This window comes from Sapajus apella, unplaced genomic scaffold (assembly GCF_009761245.1).
Source record: "Sapajus apella isolate SASKATOON/1434 unplaced genomic scaffold, GSC_monkey_1.0 scaffold188, whole genome shotgun sequence".
In the NCBI taxonomy this organism is placed as follows: domain Eukaryota; kingdom Metazoa; phylum Chordata; class Mammalia; order Primates; family Cebidae; genus Sapajus; species Sapajus apella.
The window spans coordinates 738,622-756,037 of NW_022437128.1; the positions used below are offsets into that span (position 1 = coordinate 738,622).

General features: G+C 53.9%; 1 protein-coding gene and 1 long non-coding RNA gene across 5 annotated transcripts in view; one reads left to right on the forward strand and one right to left on the reverse strand.

Annotated features, from left to right (window-relative positions):
* Positions 1–48: 48 nt before the first annotated feature.
* EHMT2 (euchromatic histone lysine methyltransferase 2) lies at positions 49–16,785 on the reverse strand. 4 transcript variants are annotated; one of them, XM_032269039.1, is made up of 28 exons: positions 16,687–16,785; positions 15,974–16,040; positions 15,660–15,878; positions 15,321–15,574; positions 11,981–12,065; positions 11,849–11,889; positions 11,562–11,717; positions 9,657–9,794; positions 9,417–9,531; positions 9,156–9,257; positions 8,787–8,935; positions 8,551–8,694; positions 8,226–8,461; positions 7,964–8,146; positions 7,771–7,853; positions 7,193–7,299; positions 6,976–7,098; positions 6,783–6,884; positions 5,151–5,255; positions 4,884–5,038; positions 4,631–4,798; positions 4,046–4,190; positions 3,596–3,673; positions 3,101–3,216; positions 2,890–2,976; positions 1,296–1,374; positions 951–1,126; positions 49–546 (listed from the first exon to the last, which is right to left on the reverse strand). In XM_032269039.1, exons 1-28 carry the CDS (start codon positions 16,726–16,728, stop codon positions 366–368), a joined length of 3,636 nt encoding a protein of 1,211 aa, XP_032124930.1. In that variant the 5' UTR covers positions 16,729–16,785; the 3' UTR covers positions 49–365. The 4 variants fall into 4 exon arrangements, with proteins under 4 accessions (XP_032124930.1, XP_032124928.1, XP_032124929.1 ...); XM_032269037.1 differs by lacking the exon at positions 16,687–16,785 and having other exon boundaries at positions 15,974–16,302; XM_032269040.1 differs by lacking the exon at positions 9,156–9,257 and having other exon boundaries at positions 56–546.
* Positions 16,786–16,872: 87 nt separating this feature from the next.
* LOC116543484 overlaps positions 16,873–17,416 on the forward strand; it is a 1,999-nt gene continuing 1,455 nt past the window's right edge. The window contains exon 1 of the long non-coding RNA XR_004265589.1: positions 16,873–16,994. This is a non-coding gene — a long non-coding RNA (uncharacterized LOC116543484). The remainder of the gene's footprint in view (positions 16,995–17,416) is intronic.

A 17,416-nucleotide genomic window follows, 5' to 3' on the forward strand; every position in this document is an offset into this window, starting at 1 on the left:
CCCTCTGGCTGAGTATGATTCCTCCCCACCCCAACACGACAATCATGGTTTATTACCAAACCCAACATTTAATGAGAACAAAAGAAACCAGTTGGCATAGAGGCCCGATTTCAATTCATCAAACTTCAACTGAGGATGGGGAACAGGAGGGTGGCCCTGAAGCTGCCCTCCCAGGGAGGAACCAGCTCTGGGAGGGAGGGTTTGTCAGACCTCCAGGGCCTGGCTGGGGTCTCTGGTCAGGAATGTGTGAAGGGGTGGTAGGGAGAGAAGATGGCAGCACCCCCAGGCATGGGCTGTGAGCAGCTGGTGGCAGAGGAGGCGGCTGAGCTGTGGCCCATGCTGGGGAGGGAGGGTGTGGTCCGTTCTCAGGTGTTCACAGGGGGCAGGGAGCTGAGCTCGGGTAGCAGCTCAGGGTGCGGGTCCAGGCGGGCCAGACGGCTCTGCTCTAAGGCAATGGCTTCGGCTGAGTGCTTGCACTTCTCAGAGCCACACTGGCAGGTGAAGTATTTGCTTTTGATGTCCCAGAAGCGGTCGCCATAGTCAAACCTGTCAGAGGAAAACAAGAGCTTGTGGGACCTGGACCCAGCTGAGAGCCCACCCCAAAGACCCTGTGGATGGCACTCCCTAAGAGGGACCCTGCACCCACCCCATGTTCTCCAGATGGGCTCTGAGCCCCCTGTATGTTTTATGGACTTGCAGCATCAGCACTGCCTGGGGACTTGCTAGAAATGCAGAATCCTGGGCCCCATCCCAAACCTACTGAATCAGATTCTCTCTGGGAGGCTCAGGACTGTTTCACCAAGTCCTCCAGGAGATATTTATGTACACTGAAATCTGAGAAGCTCTGCACTAATCCATGTCTGGACACCAGGTACACACCAGCCTTCAGGTCCCAGGCTTGCTGCATCTTGAAGCCCTGGCAGAGTCCCTAGAGACCCCTAGAGTCTCACCCTAGCTCCTCCCCAGTCCGGATGTCTCGGGAACTGAAGAAGGCGATTCGTGGAAATCGCAGGTCTTGGTGCAGCATGAAGACCCGGACGGGAATGATGTTGGGATCACACAGGTGGTTGATGAAGCGGCTGATGTTGCCATAGTAACGGGCATCAATGCAGTACACCTCTCCATCCTGTGGGGGAGGATGGCACTCTTCACATCTCCCCCCACCCTGCTTGCCTGATCGCCCTCCCCACCCATTGACTCTCCAGTCCCTCCCCAGGTTTCCATTTGCTGACTTCTCAGGAGCTCCTGAAAGCTAGTCCTGGGGAACAGCAGGGTAAGGAGGGTTTCCTGCTCACCTTGTTGTCTAAGTCGAAGAGGTAAGAATCATCCTCTCTCACGTCAGCCTCAGCATCAGAGATCAGCTCCCCGACATACCTGTGGGACAGGAATCCATGGTTCTGAAGCTGTGTGGGCTACTAGGAGGTGGCTCCAGGCCCCTATCTCCTCACAAGCCCGTGGAATCTGGAATAGGCAGGGCTGGCAGGTGTAGGTGAGGGAAAGCCTGGAGCAGCAGTGGTGGAAAGGGCAGCATTCCAGGCTTGACAGAGGAAGCCTCCAGTCAGCACAGCGACAGACGTGTGGCTCTGTGGTTAAGGGAATTAGTGTGCAGGGGCAGTTGGCCTGGGTGGGGAAGTTTGGGTTTGGACACAGAGAGGTTTGTGTACTAGGAGCCACCCGGCAAGAACGGGCAATGTCGGACAGGAGAGGTGTCAGGGCTGCAGGAAAAGCTAGAGATGCACAAGTGGCAAGGAGTGTGGGGCATGAGTGGGGGCAAGAGCACCTACATCTGAACACCAGAGGGAGGAGAGGAGTCAGCTGCCTAACGAGGGGTGAGCAGACGCCAGGAGATTGAGACACATGCAGACGACATGGGGTGGGGAGTGACTGTCAAGAGACAGCTTCAGCAGAGTGGGAAGGGCAAAGGCCGATTTTGGCAGGGACAGACAGTGGAGTGGATGGTGGGGAAACTGAGGCCCAGCAGGAAGGAGCTGCTTGCCCGAGAAGTTGAGATGACATGATGGAGAGAAACTGGATGGTCTCTTGAACAGGCAAGCAGGACTAGAAGACTATATTTTTTAAAGGCCAAAGGACGGCCGGGTACAGTGGCTCACACCTGTAATCCCAGCACTTTGGGAGATCAAGGCAGGTGGATCATCTGAGGTCAGGAGTTCAAGACCAGTCTGGCTAACATGATGAAACCCCATTTCTACTAAAAATACAAAAAATTAGCTGGGCGTGTGGCACATGTCTGTAATCCTAGCTACTCAGGAGGCTGAAGCAGGAGAATGCTTTAACCCGGGAGGTAGAGGTTGCAGTGAGCTGAGATTGCACCATTCACTCCCTCCAGCTTGGGCATTGAAAGCAAAATTCCACCTCAAAAAAAAAAAAAAAAGAAATAAAAAAAGAAAGGCCAAAGGAGACCAAGGTGAGACTGAGGGTCGTGGGATAGACGCTAGGAGAAAGGGGGAGATTACAGATGCTGGGCAGAGAAAGAACTGATGGGGAGGGACCCTGAGGTGGTGGACAGAAAGGTAGCTGTTATCACCTCCACTCCACAGACAAGAAAAATAAGGCTGAAAGAGGTTAAGTAACTTGGCCAAGGACATCCAGAAGCCGAAAGGGGCTCAAACCCAAGTCTGTTTGTCTCCCAAACTGGCGCCTTCCCAAGGAGAGGGTGGAGGGGAGGGAACACAGGCTCTGTGGTCTGGGCAGAGTGGAGGCAGGTGCCATCCTCAGCTGTAGGGATGGGGGGCAGAGAAGGCTGGCTGGAGAGTGGCCAGATGGAGACATGTGACCCATCAGGGCAGGGGGCTGAGAGGGAGCCCTGGCAGTCAGCAGTGGGCGTGTGTCCCCTTCCCACCAGATGTCAAGATGCCCCCGGTGACTTACTCGCAGATGAAGGTTCCCTGTGGGATGGTCTGCAGGGCGCGGACCCCCCAGCCCATCTTGGCTGTTCGGTAGAGCTGTAGCCGAACCCTGGGGGTAGAAGAGAGGGCACTGTTGGATGGAGCCCTCCATCCAAAAGCCCCAGGGACAGGGAGGAAAGGGTGAGGTGGGAGAGAGAGAGAGAGAGAGAGAGGGCTGTGGAGCAGGGCCTCACTTGATGCCACTCTGTACGACCCGGTTCTTGCAGTTTCTCCAGCAGGAGCATGCCTGGTTACACTCGAAAATCAGTGGGGGCTCAATCTTGTTAAATTCCTGGAGCAATCGCCCATCCTGGGGTGCAAAGGGAGGGGAAGACAGTGGTTTCTCTGTGGGGGCTACCTCAGCTGCCCAGGAACCCCAAGACTCTACAGAAAAATCCACCACTGAACTCAACTCAGAAACAGGGAAGATGGGATTGGGAAAGCCACACAGACTTTGAGATCCCAGAGTAGGAAATGCACGAGCATCATCCCTGATTTGCATAGACCTGGGCACACGCCCATTGCTGTCACAGCCATGTCCCAGGATTCCCAGGCCTTGCCCAGTTCTCTCAGTCACTTCTCCCACAGGGTAGGAGGTGAGGGACAAGGTCCCAGGAAGTTGGCCTGTTGGAGGATGGCTCCTCTGAAGGAGAGGCCAGGTCTCTGTGGCCAAGGCGAGGGGCACGCACCTTGTCATACCAGCAACGGATGCTGAGTTGGCCGCACAGGCAGTTGGAGCTGGAGCAGTCGTCCACACACGTGCAGTGCTGCGGCGAGGAGGCAGGGGTCAGCTTAATCCCACAATTGGTCTGGGCCCCTCTACTCTCAGTTCCCCCAACTCCCCAACCACTGTCCTTTTCTTTGGGGTCCATGTTTTACAATGTGGGTGGTGATGGTCCTAGGGTGACAGGTCATTAGTATGTTGCTCTGGTGGTGTCCCCAGAGCTAATGGGAGCTCATATGACACCTTCCTGTGACATAGGAAAAGGTTCCCTCCCCTGGGGCGGATGCTACCCCACACCAGGGCTCCCTGTCAGCCAACACTCCCTTGGCCAGGTGGCCTTGTTGGTTCAAAGCCTGTCCAGCTGTACTTGGCAGCTCTCAGTGTCCTTCTGGGGAGGCCTGGGGCCCCCACTCACCTGCAGATGGGTGATGTTGCGGTCGATGTTCATGGTGGACGTCTCGCAGTTTTCCGAGATGTACTTGTAATCCTCGGGGCAGGGCTCCCCGTCCACACCATTGACACAGGGAATGGGCACATTCTCATAGCCCCGAGCCACATCCCTGCAGAAGACGGGGAGAAGGGGCTGGGAGGCTGGAGAGGGGCTGAGGGGCTACTCCAGGTATAAGGAGAGAGTTGAGGAGGTTCCTGGGCCTGGGGCAGGGGAGTAAAGTTGCCAGGTGAGATGCAGGACAGTTAGTTAATATGGAATTTCAGATAAACAAGAAATAGCTTTTTAGTACAGTATGTCCCCAAAAATTCCATGGGACATTCTCGCACTAAAAAAGTATGCATCTGTGCATCTGAAATTCCAGTTTAACTGGGTGTCTTCTATTTTTATTTGCTGTATCTGGCAACCCTAGTGGGGAGGGGGCCTGTGGGTGGTTCTGGGGATTCAGTGGTGCATGCGGAGGGGCCGGGGAATGTGAGGATGCAATGGAGCCTGCGGAGGGGCAGGTGGAGAGGAGGCGGTTCTGGGTGTAGAGAGGGGCCCAGGGCTCACCGGCAGATGATCTTCTCTGTGCGGATGGCCCGATTTCCTACCCCGAGTCGGAGCTTGCGGTTGAGTTGAAGCGCAAACCACACGTCGGAGCGCTCGGGAGTCAGGTCCCATGCCGTGTCCCCCTCCTTGTTCCGCAGCTCAGGGTTGGCTCCACGTGACAGGAATAATCTGAAAAGGGGACAGGATGCCCAATGTGGGGTCTGAGGTTGCAAGATGTGGGAGCAGGGGTATCAAGGGCAGGGCAGGGGCTCACAGCACGCAGTCATGGTAGCTCTCCCGAGCTGCGATGTGCAGGGGCGTGTCCCCGTGGTAGTTGACAGCATGGAGGTCACAGCGCGCGTTCAGAAGGACTTCAGCGATGGCAGCGCTGCCAGTGAAGGAGGCCCAGTGCAGGCAGATGTTTTCTTCCTGTGGAGGTAGGAGGGGAACAGATGAGGTGCAGGCAGCTGGGCCCTTGAATCCAGCCTCCACCTTGCTCAGGGGCTTGGAGCTGCCCTACCTCAACCAAACTCTCACTCACGTTGTCAGTGAGGGTGACATCAGCGCCCCGCGTCAATAGCATGCGGATCACCTCGATGTGCTTGTGCTCTGCAGCCCAGATGATGGGCGTCCACCCACCACTGTCCTATGGGTGGGAAGGGAGTGAGGGTGGGGGCAGCTGGCTCTGCTCACCAAAGCAACAAATGATTAAGATTCGCTGTGTTGTGTGAATCCCAGCTCCACCACTCACAAGCTGTGGGAACCTGGGTAAGTCACTTAATGTCTCTGGCTCGAAGTTTCTTCATCTAAAAAATGGGACTAGTAGGCCAGGCACGATGGCTCATGCCTGTAATCCCAGCACTTTGGGAGGCTGACATGGGTGGATCACGAGGTCAGGAGTTGAAGACCAGCCTGGCCAACGTGGTGAAACCCCGTCTCAACTAAAAATCCAAAAACTTGCTGGGGGTGTTGGTATGCACCTGTAATCCCAGCTACTTAGGAGGCTGAGGCAGGAGAACTGCCTGAACCTGGGAGGTGGAGGTTGCAGTGAGCCAAGATTGTGCCACTGTACTCCAGCCTGGGTGACAGAGTGAGACTTGGTCTCAAAAAAAAAAAAAAAGAAAAAAAATTTCCTAAGTCTGCCCACTCCAAAGTCCTAGAAGCAGTGACAACCCAATAGCAATAAACACTCCTAGGTACACAGATCGTATTCTCTAAAAAATGTTTCCAGGCCGGGCACGGTGGCTCACACCTATAATCCCAGCACTTTGGGAGGCAGAGGCAGGCAGATCACGAGGTCAGGAGTTCGAGACCAGCCTGACTAACATGGTAAAGTCCCATCTATATTAAAATACAAAATTTAGCCGGATGTGGTGGTGCGTGCCTGTAATCCCAGCTACTAAGGAGGTTGAGACAGGAGAATCACTTGAACCTGAGAGGCGGAGGTTGCAGTGAGCGAGATCAGGCCACTGCACTCTAGCCTGGGCAACAGAGTGACTCCATCTCAAAAAAAAAAAAAAAAAAAAGTCTCTCGTACAAAGGAAGCAGAGTTTCTTGGATTCTATTCTGAGTCTGGGGCAGCAAATGCGCTGAAGGGTCAGGATGCTGTCGAAGGCCACTGGGTCATGTCACAGCCACAGGGCCCAGCTTCAAGGGGCTTCTCCTGGACAAAGATGGAATAATTCAAAGACTGAGAAGAATACCAATAAATGACTAAAACACATCCAATGTATGACAACCCAAGAGTTAAAAAAGCCTCATTGGTCATTTGCAGAGATTAAGACAGGAACCGCGTGTTCTGAAACTTTTTTTTTTTAAATTAAGATGGGGTTTCACCATGTTGGTCAGGCTGGTCTTGAACTCCCGACCTCAGGTGATCCGCCTCCCTCGGCCTCCAAAGTGCTTGGATTACAGGCGTGAACCACCACGCCCGGCCTCTGAAACTTGATAAAGAGAAGGAGGCAAAAAAAAAAAAAAAAAAAAAGAGAGAGACAAGAATGAAGAGAAATACAAACGAGGAGGAAGAAAGCAATGGGGACAGACATGACCAGCATGAGACAGAGTGAGAGGGCCAGAGGTCAGACATAGGAGAAAGGGGGCCCAAAGCCTGAGGCCCAGCCAAGGAACATAGGCACCAGGGCCCTGGAGGGGCTGGGCTGGGTGGACTGCTGACCTGGGCGTTGACGTCCACCTGTCCCGTGCTCAGCAGCAGGCTGACCATCTCCAAGTTACCGATTTTGGCTGCATGGTGGAGGCAGGTGGAACCGTCCTCCTCCTGAGGGAGACATGGGCAAATGAGCCTCTAGCTGGCACCCCAAACCAGGTCCTTGACTCTAGGGGCCATGCCCTGCTGCCCGCGCGTGCACCTTGCTATAGACGCAGCCGCCACGCTGCACCATGTAACGGGCCACCTCCAGGTGGTTGTTCACCACGGCCTCCATCAGTGGTGTCCGCTGCTGTTTGTCCACTGCATTTATGTTGGCTCCAGCCTGTGAGGAGGGGGCAGGAGGGCTGGCACCAGGGAGGGACGGGGCAGGGGAGGGGTCTAAGGGCCTAGTCAATGAGGCATGGGCCCGTGCTGACCTGCAGCAGCACATGGCAGATCTCCACGGAGCCCTTCTGGGCGGCTGCATGCAGGGGCGTACGCTTGCTCTGCTGGTCGCTCTGGAAGTTTGGGTCCAGGTTGTCCACTGCGGGGAGAGCCCGCCACACGGGGAGAGGGAGGGACAAGTGGTAAGCAAGCTAGGGGGCAGGTGGCATTTCTTTCAGGAAGGCTTCTCAGGCCCCAAGCTGGGTCAGGGCCCCTCCTGGCATTCTCTGAGCTTGCCTCCACCACGGCATTTATCAGAATAAGGAGTTAAAGGCATCAGCTCGGCCTGAATGCAAACCCTGCCTTGTCTCTCAGTACCACTGTGCACTGTGCAAGGTCCCTAACCTATCTGTGCCAAGGCTAACAAGTGTAGGCACTCAGAACAGGACCCAGCACCTATGAGTCACCACTGTCCCCATCGTCACGGGTTATATGTGTCTCTTCCCCACCACACTAAGTCCTTCAGGGCAAGGACTGTGTCCTTCATGACTGTCCTCCTGGCCCTGCGCCCAGTGCCTGGTATACACATGGAGCTCGGTCAAGGTCTGCTGAAGGAATGGGCGGTACTCACACAGCATCAGGATCACCTTCTGCAGCTCGCCCTGCTTTACGGACAGGTACAACTGCCGAGGGTGGAAACGGAGCTTCTTCCGCCTGCCAAGGGAGCATGAGAGAACGGGGGCTCCTCAGATTCCAGTGTCAGCCTCAACGCAGCTGCTCTGGCCCCAGCCCCAGCTGCTGTGGCTGACCAACTCCCCACTCACCTCTCTGACTCCTGGATGACCAGGGCCTTTTCCAGGGCCTCCCGGCCTGGCCCCAGTGGCAGCCCTACAGCAGAAAGGCAGCCCCCATTGGGCAGGGTCAGGGAGGGTCCTGAGCTGTCGATGGTGTCGGCCAGGGGATCACAGGGTGGGCGCCGGGGCTCCCCATGGCCTCGCATTCGGGCGCTGTGGAAGAAGGAGCTCATGTCCAGGAGCAATAGGGGTGGGGCAGGGAACAGACAGTAGAGAAGCGGAAGGCCAGTACCTGGGCTGGGAAGTGTCCGCTCTCCCGGGGGCATCCTGGGACAGGGGTGGGGGTGCAGGAGCTGCAGTGCCGGCTGGTGGGGTCACCCCGTCACCCCGGGGGATGGTCACCTCCTGAGCCTCAGAAGCATCCTCCCCACAGTGGGGACAGAAGACCATCCCATTCAGCTGGGACACACAGGCCTTGTGGAAGCGGTGGGCCACACGGAAGTCAGGGTGACACTCCAGGAAGGTGCCCTGGGAGCAGGGAAATGACGTGGTCAGGTTCCTGGGGCCCCCTCTGTCACGGGGCATGCTACCAGACTATCCCAGTGGTCATCACTCACCGCGGTGCAGAAGTAGCCACAGCCCGGGCAGCAGTGGTGTTTGACCATGCGGGCGCGGTGGGTCTCACAGAGCACCATCAGGGCCACGCGGCTGGATGGCCTCATGGTCTCCCGCTTGAGGATGGCAGCGTTGCAGCCTGACAGCTGTGCGCAGTGAGGATGGGCAAAAAGAGAGGGTGAGGATAGGGCCCAGGACTGGATGCCCTGGCACCTCTCCCACCAGCACACGGCCCCACCTCTCCGTCCACACTCTCCGTGGCCATGCATTTGTGCCCTGCCCTCTCGCTGATGCGGTCAATCTTGGGTGCCTCCATGCGGCAGCTGCACAGGGGCAACTCCTCAAACCCGCGCTCTGTCTCCAGTGAAGATGTGTCATTGGACACCCCTTGGACGGAGGAAAAGAGGAGCTGAGGGTGGCCCTGGACCTCACCCACTGGGACCCCTGGGGGGTCCTCTCATTCCCACCCTACCTCACCCCCCATGCCCCAGAATCCCCAAAGCCTGGTCATGGACACCCCGGCTCTGGCATGGTTTCCCTCCTCCCCTTTCCCTCCTGCCCTGAGGTCACCCCCTAGTGGCTCCCTGTCCCAGCAATTGGCAATTACCAGCGTGGTTGGGGGAGAGGGTCCCCTCGCTGGGCAGCTCCAGGGACCCCAGAGGGACCTCCATGTACTCACTGGGGCCTGAGGAGCCCACACCATTCACTCCTGACACAGAGACAGAGAGAGTGAGAGTGCGAGCTCACAGGTACCTGGACGTGTGGGTACATGCAGGTGGACATGCGAGAGTGTGTGTGTGCGTGCACGCACTCTGGGGACTGGGTGGGGGCTGGAGGAGGGCACCCAAAAGCAGCAGAGCCTCCTCACCTCGTGGCTCCTTGGCCCTCGGAGGCTCCCGCTTGCGCCGTTTTCGAGATGGCTTCACCCATGGGCTGTCTTTTCGCCATTTCTTCTTGGCCTTGCGCCGGCCACTGGAACCACTCTGGGGACGGGGAGGAGGAGTAGTTAGGAACCCTCACCCCCAGGGCTCCCCCCAACACCTTCAGGACCAGATATCCGGCCCCACAGTCTCCCACTCCTCTGGAGATGTCAGCCTCCATCTCTTACCCTATCTGACTGATTCCCTGACTCCTCATCTTCCTCCTCTTCTTCCTCTTCCTCCTCCTCTTCCTCCTCTTCTTCTTCTTCCTCCTCTTCCTCCTCCTCCTCTTCACTTAGTTGTTCAGTTAGAGCTTCAACTTCCGACTGGGAGAGAGGCAGAACAGGACACATCCAAACCCCAGGACTCAGACAATGAGGTGGATAAAGAAAACCACCACCACCATTGCCACCTCCCACTACCCATGATGGTTCCTGGAGAAGATGGGTGTGGGTAGGAGAGGAGACAAAGGGCTACATAAGGAGAGGGTGTGTGGAATGTTATACAGCAGTGAAAAAGGTGCCACAGTTACAGACAGCGATGTGCACAGATCTTGGTAATAAACATTAAGTTAAAAAATAAAAAGCAAGTACCAGAAGATAAAGTTTAATACCCCTTTTATGCCGTTCATAAACAGGCAAGACCACCAATGGTTGCTAAAACCACTACACACAAAGTTCATGAGAAACTTTATATAAAAGGTTCAGACTGATGTCACCTGAACCCATTGGTCAATCTTATTACTAACAAGAAAAATGACCAGATGCTCCATGCATCCTTATGTGATGAGGCCAGAAGCGCTCACACCCACTGTCAAGTCTTCTTGGCATCCGAAGTGATTATGCTTCTAAATCTATCGGTTTACCAGAAACATGGGCAGAGAGAATGTGTCAGTCTCCACCCAATCAGCCAGCTCCTAAATATGAGAAATTCTGTAGGACAACTGACCTGGTTTCTTCAACAAATAAATGGCAAGACATATTTATTTATTTTTAAGACAGAGTTTTGCTTGTTGCCCAGGCTGGAGTGCAATGGCACAACAGCTCACTATAACCTCTGGCTCCTGGGTGCAAGTGATTCTCCTGCCTCAGCCTCCCGAGTAGCTGGGATTACAGGCACCTGCCACCACACCCAGCTCATTTTTGTATTTTTAGTAAAGATGAGTTTTCACCATGTTGGCCAGGCTGATCTCGAACCCCTGACCTCAGATGATCCACCTGCCTCCCAAGGTGCTGGGATTATAGGCATGAGCCACTGCGTTTGGTCCCAAAATTTTTTTTTTAGAAGATTGGGAAACCTAAATACCAAGAGAGACCTAAAACGAATGTTAATCAAATCAAGGTGTGGGCCTCATTTGGATCTTGACAAAAACCCATTTATGAGACAGCTGAAGAAATGTGAAGACTGACAGGATATTTAATGGTATTAAGAACTCACTGGTAAGTTTTTTTTAGGTGTGAAAACAGTAATACAGTGATGTTGAACAATAAAAAGAGGACTTATATTTACAGATATATATAGAAATATGTCTTGGTAAAATGATATGAGGTCTGGGATTTGCTTTAAAACAACCCAGTGGGTGTGCGTGTTGGGAGAGGTACAGATGGGTCAGGACGGGCTGGGTAATGATAACAGCTGGGGCTGCGTGATGAGTACATGGGCGCTCCCTAGTCCACACTTTTGATTATACTTGAAATTTTGCATGACAAAAAGTTAAATTAAAAAAAGGCAAAACTAGAGAGACTGAACATTATACTGTGTAGGCAAACATACAAGATAAAACCAAAGAGCATGGGATAAACAAATAAACGACAAGGTTTTTTTGTTTTCTTTTTTTTAAATAGTGCATGCCTGTTAAATGGTAATTTCATAGCTGAAAAAAAAAAAAAAAAAGAATACTAAACCCAATGTGCAGGGGTGGCCGCCTTTGTGGATGGAATGGGCGGAGCATACACTGAAAATGAGTTACAGGCAGCATGGGGCAGTGACTTAGTGGGTGTTCAGAAGATAAAAAGGACAGAAAGGAGAAAAACAGGAAACAAGGAGGACTGGCTAGTGAGCCCCAGCCCCAGGGAAATGCAGCTCTGCCTCACCTTGCTGTCAGAGTCCACGCGCTCATCCACAGAGTAAGAATCATAGTAGAGGCTGAAGTCATCACCCACCACTGTCTCCCACTCCTCCAGGGACCCGGGGTCCCCTTTCGCCAGGGTCACTTCTCCTGAACGCCGGGCAGAACCTAACTCCTCCGACTAGAAAAAGATTAGAAAAATTGAGGTCACTGACACCCTGCCCATTTCTCTTGAGGACAGGATGCAGCCCTACTCCCGAGCCTCCCTCGGAGCAGCCCCCCAAAGGGAGAGGCCCTGGCTCTGCTGCTCACCAGGCTGCCTCCTGAGTTCAGCTTCCTCCTTTTGGCCACATCTGGAAGAGGAGAGAGAATGGTGTGGGGCCTATTATTGAAACCTTCAGAACAGGCCACATCAAGCCACAGGGGGTGGGGGATGGGACTGACCTGAGGTCACCTTTCCCAGTGAGTGGACGTCATCGCTCATGCGGAAATGCTGTACTTCAGGGGGCCGCTTCTCAGGGACTGGGGGCTGTGGGCCAAGAGGGACCAAACTGAGGGTCAGAGAGCACCTACGGTTCTGTCTGGGTTAGCCTGGAGCCTAGGCAGGGGTGGATTAGTGAGCCGCACTTCCAAATGCCATCTGAGGCTCCAGTAGCCACAAGGTGGCAACCACAGGTGCTATTTCCCCAGAGGAAGAGTGTCAAGCACACTCACACTCACTTACCTCTGTAACCACGCAGAGCAGGCCCTTTTCCATTTTACAGGTGAGAAAACAAAACTCAACAAAGTTAAAGGCCTTTTATATGTGGCCATGTACACAGCAGGACTATTCACAACAGCTGAAGTGCAGAAGCAATGCAAGTGCCACTGACAGATAAAAGGATAAGCTAAATGTGGCATTTATATACAATTACATATGTGTATAACATTCAGCCATAAAGAAGAAAGATATACTTTTTTTTTTTTTTTTTTTTTTTTTGAGGCAGTTTTTTGCTCGTCGCCCAGGTGGGAGTGCAATGGGGTGATCTTGGCTCACTGCAACCTCCACCTCCCAGGTTCAAGTGATTCCCCTGCCTCAGCCTCTGGAGTAGTTGGGATTACAGGCGTGTGCCACTAGGCCTGCATAATTTTTTGTATTTTAGTAGAGACAGGGTTTCACAATGTTGGCCAGGATGGTCTTGATCTCCTGACCTTGTGATCTGCCCGCCTTGGCCTCCCAAAGTGCTGGGATTTTAGGAGTGAGCCACGGAGACTGGCCTTAACCATTTTTTTTTTTGAGACGGAATCCTGCTGTGTCGCCCAGGCTAGAGTGCAGTGGCGCGATCTCGGCTAACTGAAACCTCCACCTCCTGGGTTCAAGTGATTTTCCCGCCTCACTGCTCCCCGACCCCCGTAGCTGCGATTATGGTGCCTGCCACTGCACCTGGATAATTTTGGTATTTTTAGTAGAGATAGGGTTTCACCATGTTGGCCAGGCTGGTCCCGAACTCCTGACCTCGTGATTCACCTGCCTCAGCCTCCCAAAGTGCTGGGATTACAGGTGTGAGCCACTGTGCCAGCCTTAAACATTTTTTTAAACTTCTTTTAGAGATGGGGTCTCGCTATGTTGTCCAGGTGAAAGGAACGAAATTCTGGCATGCTACAATATAGATAAACCTTGAGAACATTATGGTAAGTGAAATAAGCAAGTCACAAAAAGATAAATACTGTATGACTGCCAGGTGCAGTGGCTCCTGACCTCAGGTGATCCTCCTGCTTCAGCCTCCCAAAGTGCTGGGATTGCGGGGGTGAGCCATCGTGCCTGGCTAAAAATGTTTTTTAGATGGCAAATTTTATGTGACACTAGTTCCCTCTTATCCAGTTTCTCGGCAGTGATGGTAGTGTATTGTTAGAATTGTGCTTTTTTTTTTTTTTTTTTTGAGTCTTGCTCTGTTGCCCAGGCTGGACTGGAGTGGCATGATCTTGGCTCACTGCAATCTCCGCCTCTCGGGTTCAAGTGATTGATTACAGGTGCACGCCACCAAACCCGGCTAATTTTCTATTTTTTGTTTTTAGTAGAGATGGGGTTTGGCCATGTTGACCATCAATTCCAGACCTCAAGTTGATCGCTGGCTTCCGCCTCTGAAAGTGTTGAGATTACAGGCAAGACACACCCGGCCTACTGTCATGATTATGCTATTTTATTATTATTGTTGTTAATCTCTCACTCTACCTCATTTATAATTTTTTTTCTCTATTATTTACAAAATGAACTGCAACTATAAAAATTAAAGTTTATCATAGTGAGAAAAGAAAAGTAGCTCATAGCAATCTGTACTATGTGAGGCAGGCAAAATTGCAGGCTCAGAAAGGAGTATGCAACACTAGGCCCCTTGCCTGGGGGCAATGGCTTAAAGGTATAAACCTGACTAGTGTGCTGCTTCACCCATTATCTTCAAGTACCTAAAATCTGTGAGACAAAGAACTATGTATAGCATATCAATAGCTGTTATTCTAATGTAAACTTCTGGTAAACAATTTAGGAACTGCCTTTTCTTTTCCTTTTTTATTTTCTCAATTTTTTTCTTTTCTTTTTTTGAGACGGAGCTCAGTTGCCCGGGCTGGAGTGCAGTGGCGCAATCTCAGCTCACTGGAATCTCCGCCTTCCGGATTCAAGCAATTCTCTGCCCCAGCCTTCCAAGTAGCTGGGATTACAGGCGCCTGCCACCATGTCCGGCTAATTTTTTGTATTTTTAGTAGAGATGGGGTTTCACCATCTTGGCTAGGATGGTCTTGAACTCCTGACATTGTGATCCACCCACCTCGGCCTCCCTTGCTGGGATTACAGGAATAAGCCATCACGCTCCGCCTATGTTTTCAATCTTTTAAAAAACTTTTATCTCTCTCTCTCTCTCTCTCGTTCTTTTTTTTTTTTGTGGCTCCTTCCAGAGCAGAGCTAACCTAACTCCTAGGCAGTGTGCCCAGAGTCAGCCTCCTTTATTTTTTTCCACCAATATCTTCATGTCATCCAATTTTCTTTTGCTTTAAAAACCTACTTGTGGGCTGGTTTCGGTGGCTCACGCCTGTAATCCCAGCACTTTGGGAGGCCAAAGCAGGAAGACTGCTGAAGCCTAGAAGTTTGAGACCAGCCTGGGCAACATAGTGTGACTGTCTCCAAAAACAAAACAAAAAATCCCACTTGTAACTGCTGCTAATCAAAGTGCATTTTCAGGGCAATTTGAATCTTTGCTCCTGAAGGCTATACTCAAAACTGGCCTAAATATACTCTACTTAATGTTAAGTTTGACTCAGTCTTTTCCTTTAGGTCAACAATAGGTATGAGCAAGAGTCCTAGCACTTGGTCATAAAGGTTCTGGGCCTCTGCGGCCTTTGTCACTTCCCCTCCTCTATTATTTCTGTGGCCCCCATCTCCTTTCCTACTGGGATTCCCAGGAAAAACTTAACAAATAGAGCAGTGACCGCTGAGTTCCCCAAGGGCTTGCTTTGAGTTAGAAAGGAAGAGTAGTTTGAAATTCCCTTACCTTGTCATTATCATGAGTAATTAAGACATTAACTATATAATTGACTCTTTAACATCAAACTCTCACCACCCAAGAATGTAAACTGCGGGAAGAGAGGAACCTGTCTGTTGGTTCACAGATTAAGCCCAGCCTAATATTTGACACACAGTAGCCCCTTACTTAAATATGTGAATGTGTAAATGGCGTAGAAGCCTTAGTGAAACTGTGAAAGAGCTTACCAAAGGTTTATGGTTGATTATCCCAATCTCTCCCATTCCACTCACCTGTCCATTTCCTGGTTTGGACATGGTTTTTCGGGCTCGGTGGACCTTGGGCTGCCCCTCTGGGCTGGTGGTGGCTGGAGGGGGTTCAGGCCCTGCTGCTGCAGTTCCCTGGGCTCCCGGCATACTCAGCAGCCTCATAGCCAAACTCTGGACAGATGGAGGTGATTTTCCTGCCCCTGTCATTGACATTTTGGCCCGGCTAGGACAGGAACCCCCCTTGCTGGGGGAAGAGGGGAATGACTTTGTGGCATGGCCTAGAAAACAGGCAAACAGAAGGCAAGATAAGGACTTCGGAGTCAGAAATTTCCCACCCACCCTTCAGGCTACCCAGCCTCTCACCCAGCAGGATCCGGCCCCCATGGAGGTCCCCATCTCCCTCCAGATTCTCGGGTTCATCCCCAATGAGTGGTGTAGTCCCTACAGGGGTGTCAGCCCCCTCATCGCCAACAGTGACAGTGACAGAGGCTGGAGATGAGGGGCCAGCAGGCTCCAGGGAGTCGGGGGTGGCCTTGGGCAGGGTCTCTTCACTACGGGAGGTGTCCCCCAAAGAACCATGAACTGTAGAGGAAGAGAAAAAGTTCAGAGCTAAGGGTTCAGAAGATCCTGTGTTTAGGGAAGGCGACTGTCCAACTGGGGCCCGTTTTAGCACTCACCTCTCTCAGTGGCTCCTCTTGTCTCCTTTTCCAGCAGCAGCGCCCCCATCTCAGCGGGGGCCTCCCCCTGGGAGGGGAGACAAGGGACAGGAGGGCTGGTCAGCCCAGTAGAGAGTTGGGGGGTCCAGGATGCCTGGGCCCTGGGAAGAGAGAGCAGGCTCCGGGGCCTACCTCTTCCTCTATGGGGGCCCCCCCTTCCGCGGCCTCGGCTGCCCGGAGGGGCCGCACGACCCCTACCCCGAGCCCGCATCAGCCCCCTCCCTCTCGGTAAACCCCGCATCTCTGGGGCCGAGAGAAGAGGAGGGGGAGGGGGCGGGGCCTCCGCGCCCCGGCCCCGCCCCCTCCTCCCGGCTGCACGCGCCGCTCCCCCTTTGTCCCCCAGGCCGCGGGGACCCCGGGCACCAACCCCTCCAGCACCCGCTGCCCCCCAGCCCGGTGGACGGCCCCTCGTGCCCCTCGAGCGTGCTCCTGGGGCCCCGGCGCCCGCCGTCCACTCAGGGGCAGCCGGCGGCTGCACGCGCGCCTCCGTGCCCACTCCCCCCACCTCCCACCCCCTGGTCCCCTCATCCGCCCCCGGTGCTGGCCCCCCGGATTGCTGCAAGTCCCGCCCGGGCCCCCCGGCCCCGTTGCACCCCCGGAGCATTGCACGGGCGCGCGCTTCCCCCGGGCGCGCGCGCGGGCATGCACCCGCCTCTCCCCCTCCCCTTCCGCACCTCGGCGGCCGCCGCCGCTGCAGCTCCCGCCGCCGCCGCCATCGCCGCTTGCGCTGGGGGCCGAGCCGGCGCGCGGCCGCCCCGGGTCACGTGGGCGAGGGAGGGAGGGCGAGGAGGAGCCTTAAAGGAGCCGCTACACGCTTTTTGGCCATTTTCCCCTGAGAGCGGCCTCGGAGATGGCTGTGAATGTCCTAAGCTGGGAGCTGCAAGGGAGAATTCCTGTCATTCCTGGCCTCAGCTCTGCAGGGACCCAGGGCGAGGCACGCCTGGGCCCCAGGTGTGGCGTCTCCGTCCCCATCTGGTTTTAGGTAACAAGCGGAGCTTCTGAACCTCCCGGCTCTCGGCAGCGGCTGTATTTCCTCTGGCTTGCTTGGGCTTTTCCCGCCTCTGGTTGCTTTTCTGCCTTTCTATTTTCTGGGTTGCCAGATAGAAGGCTCGGCCTCAGTTTTGGCCTCGCCTTGCTTTTTTTTTTTTTTTGAGACGGAGTTTCGCTCTTGTTACCCAGGCTGGAGTGCAATGGCGCGATCTCGGCTCACCGCAACCTCCGCCTCCTGGGCTCAGGCAATTCTCCTGCCTCAGCCTCCTGAGTAGCTGGGATTACAGGCACGCACCACCATGCCCAGCTAATTTTTTGTATTTTTAGTAGAGACGGGGTTTCACCATGTTGACCAGGATGGTCTCGATCTCTTGACCTCATGATCCACCCGCCTTGGCCTCCCAAAGTGCTGGG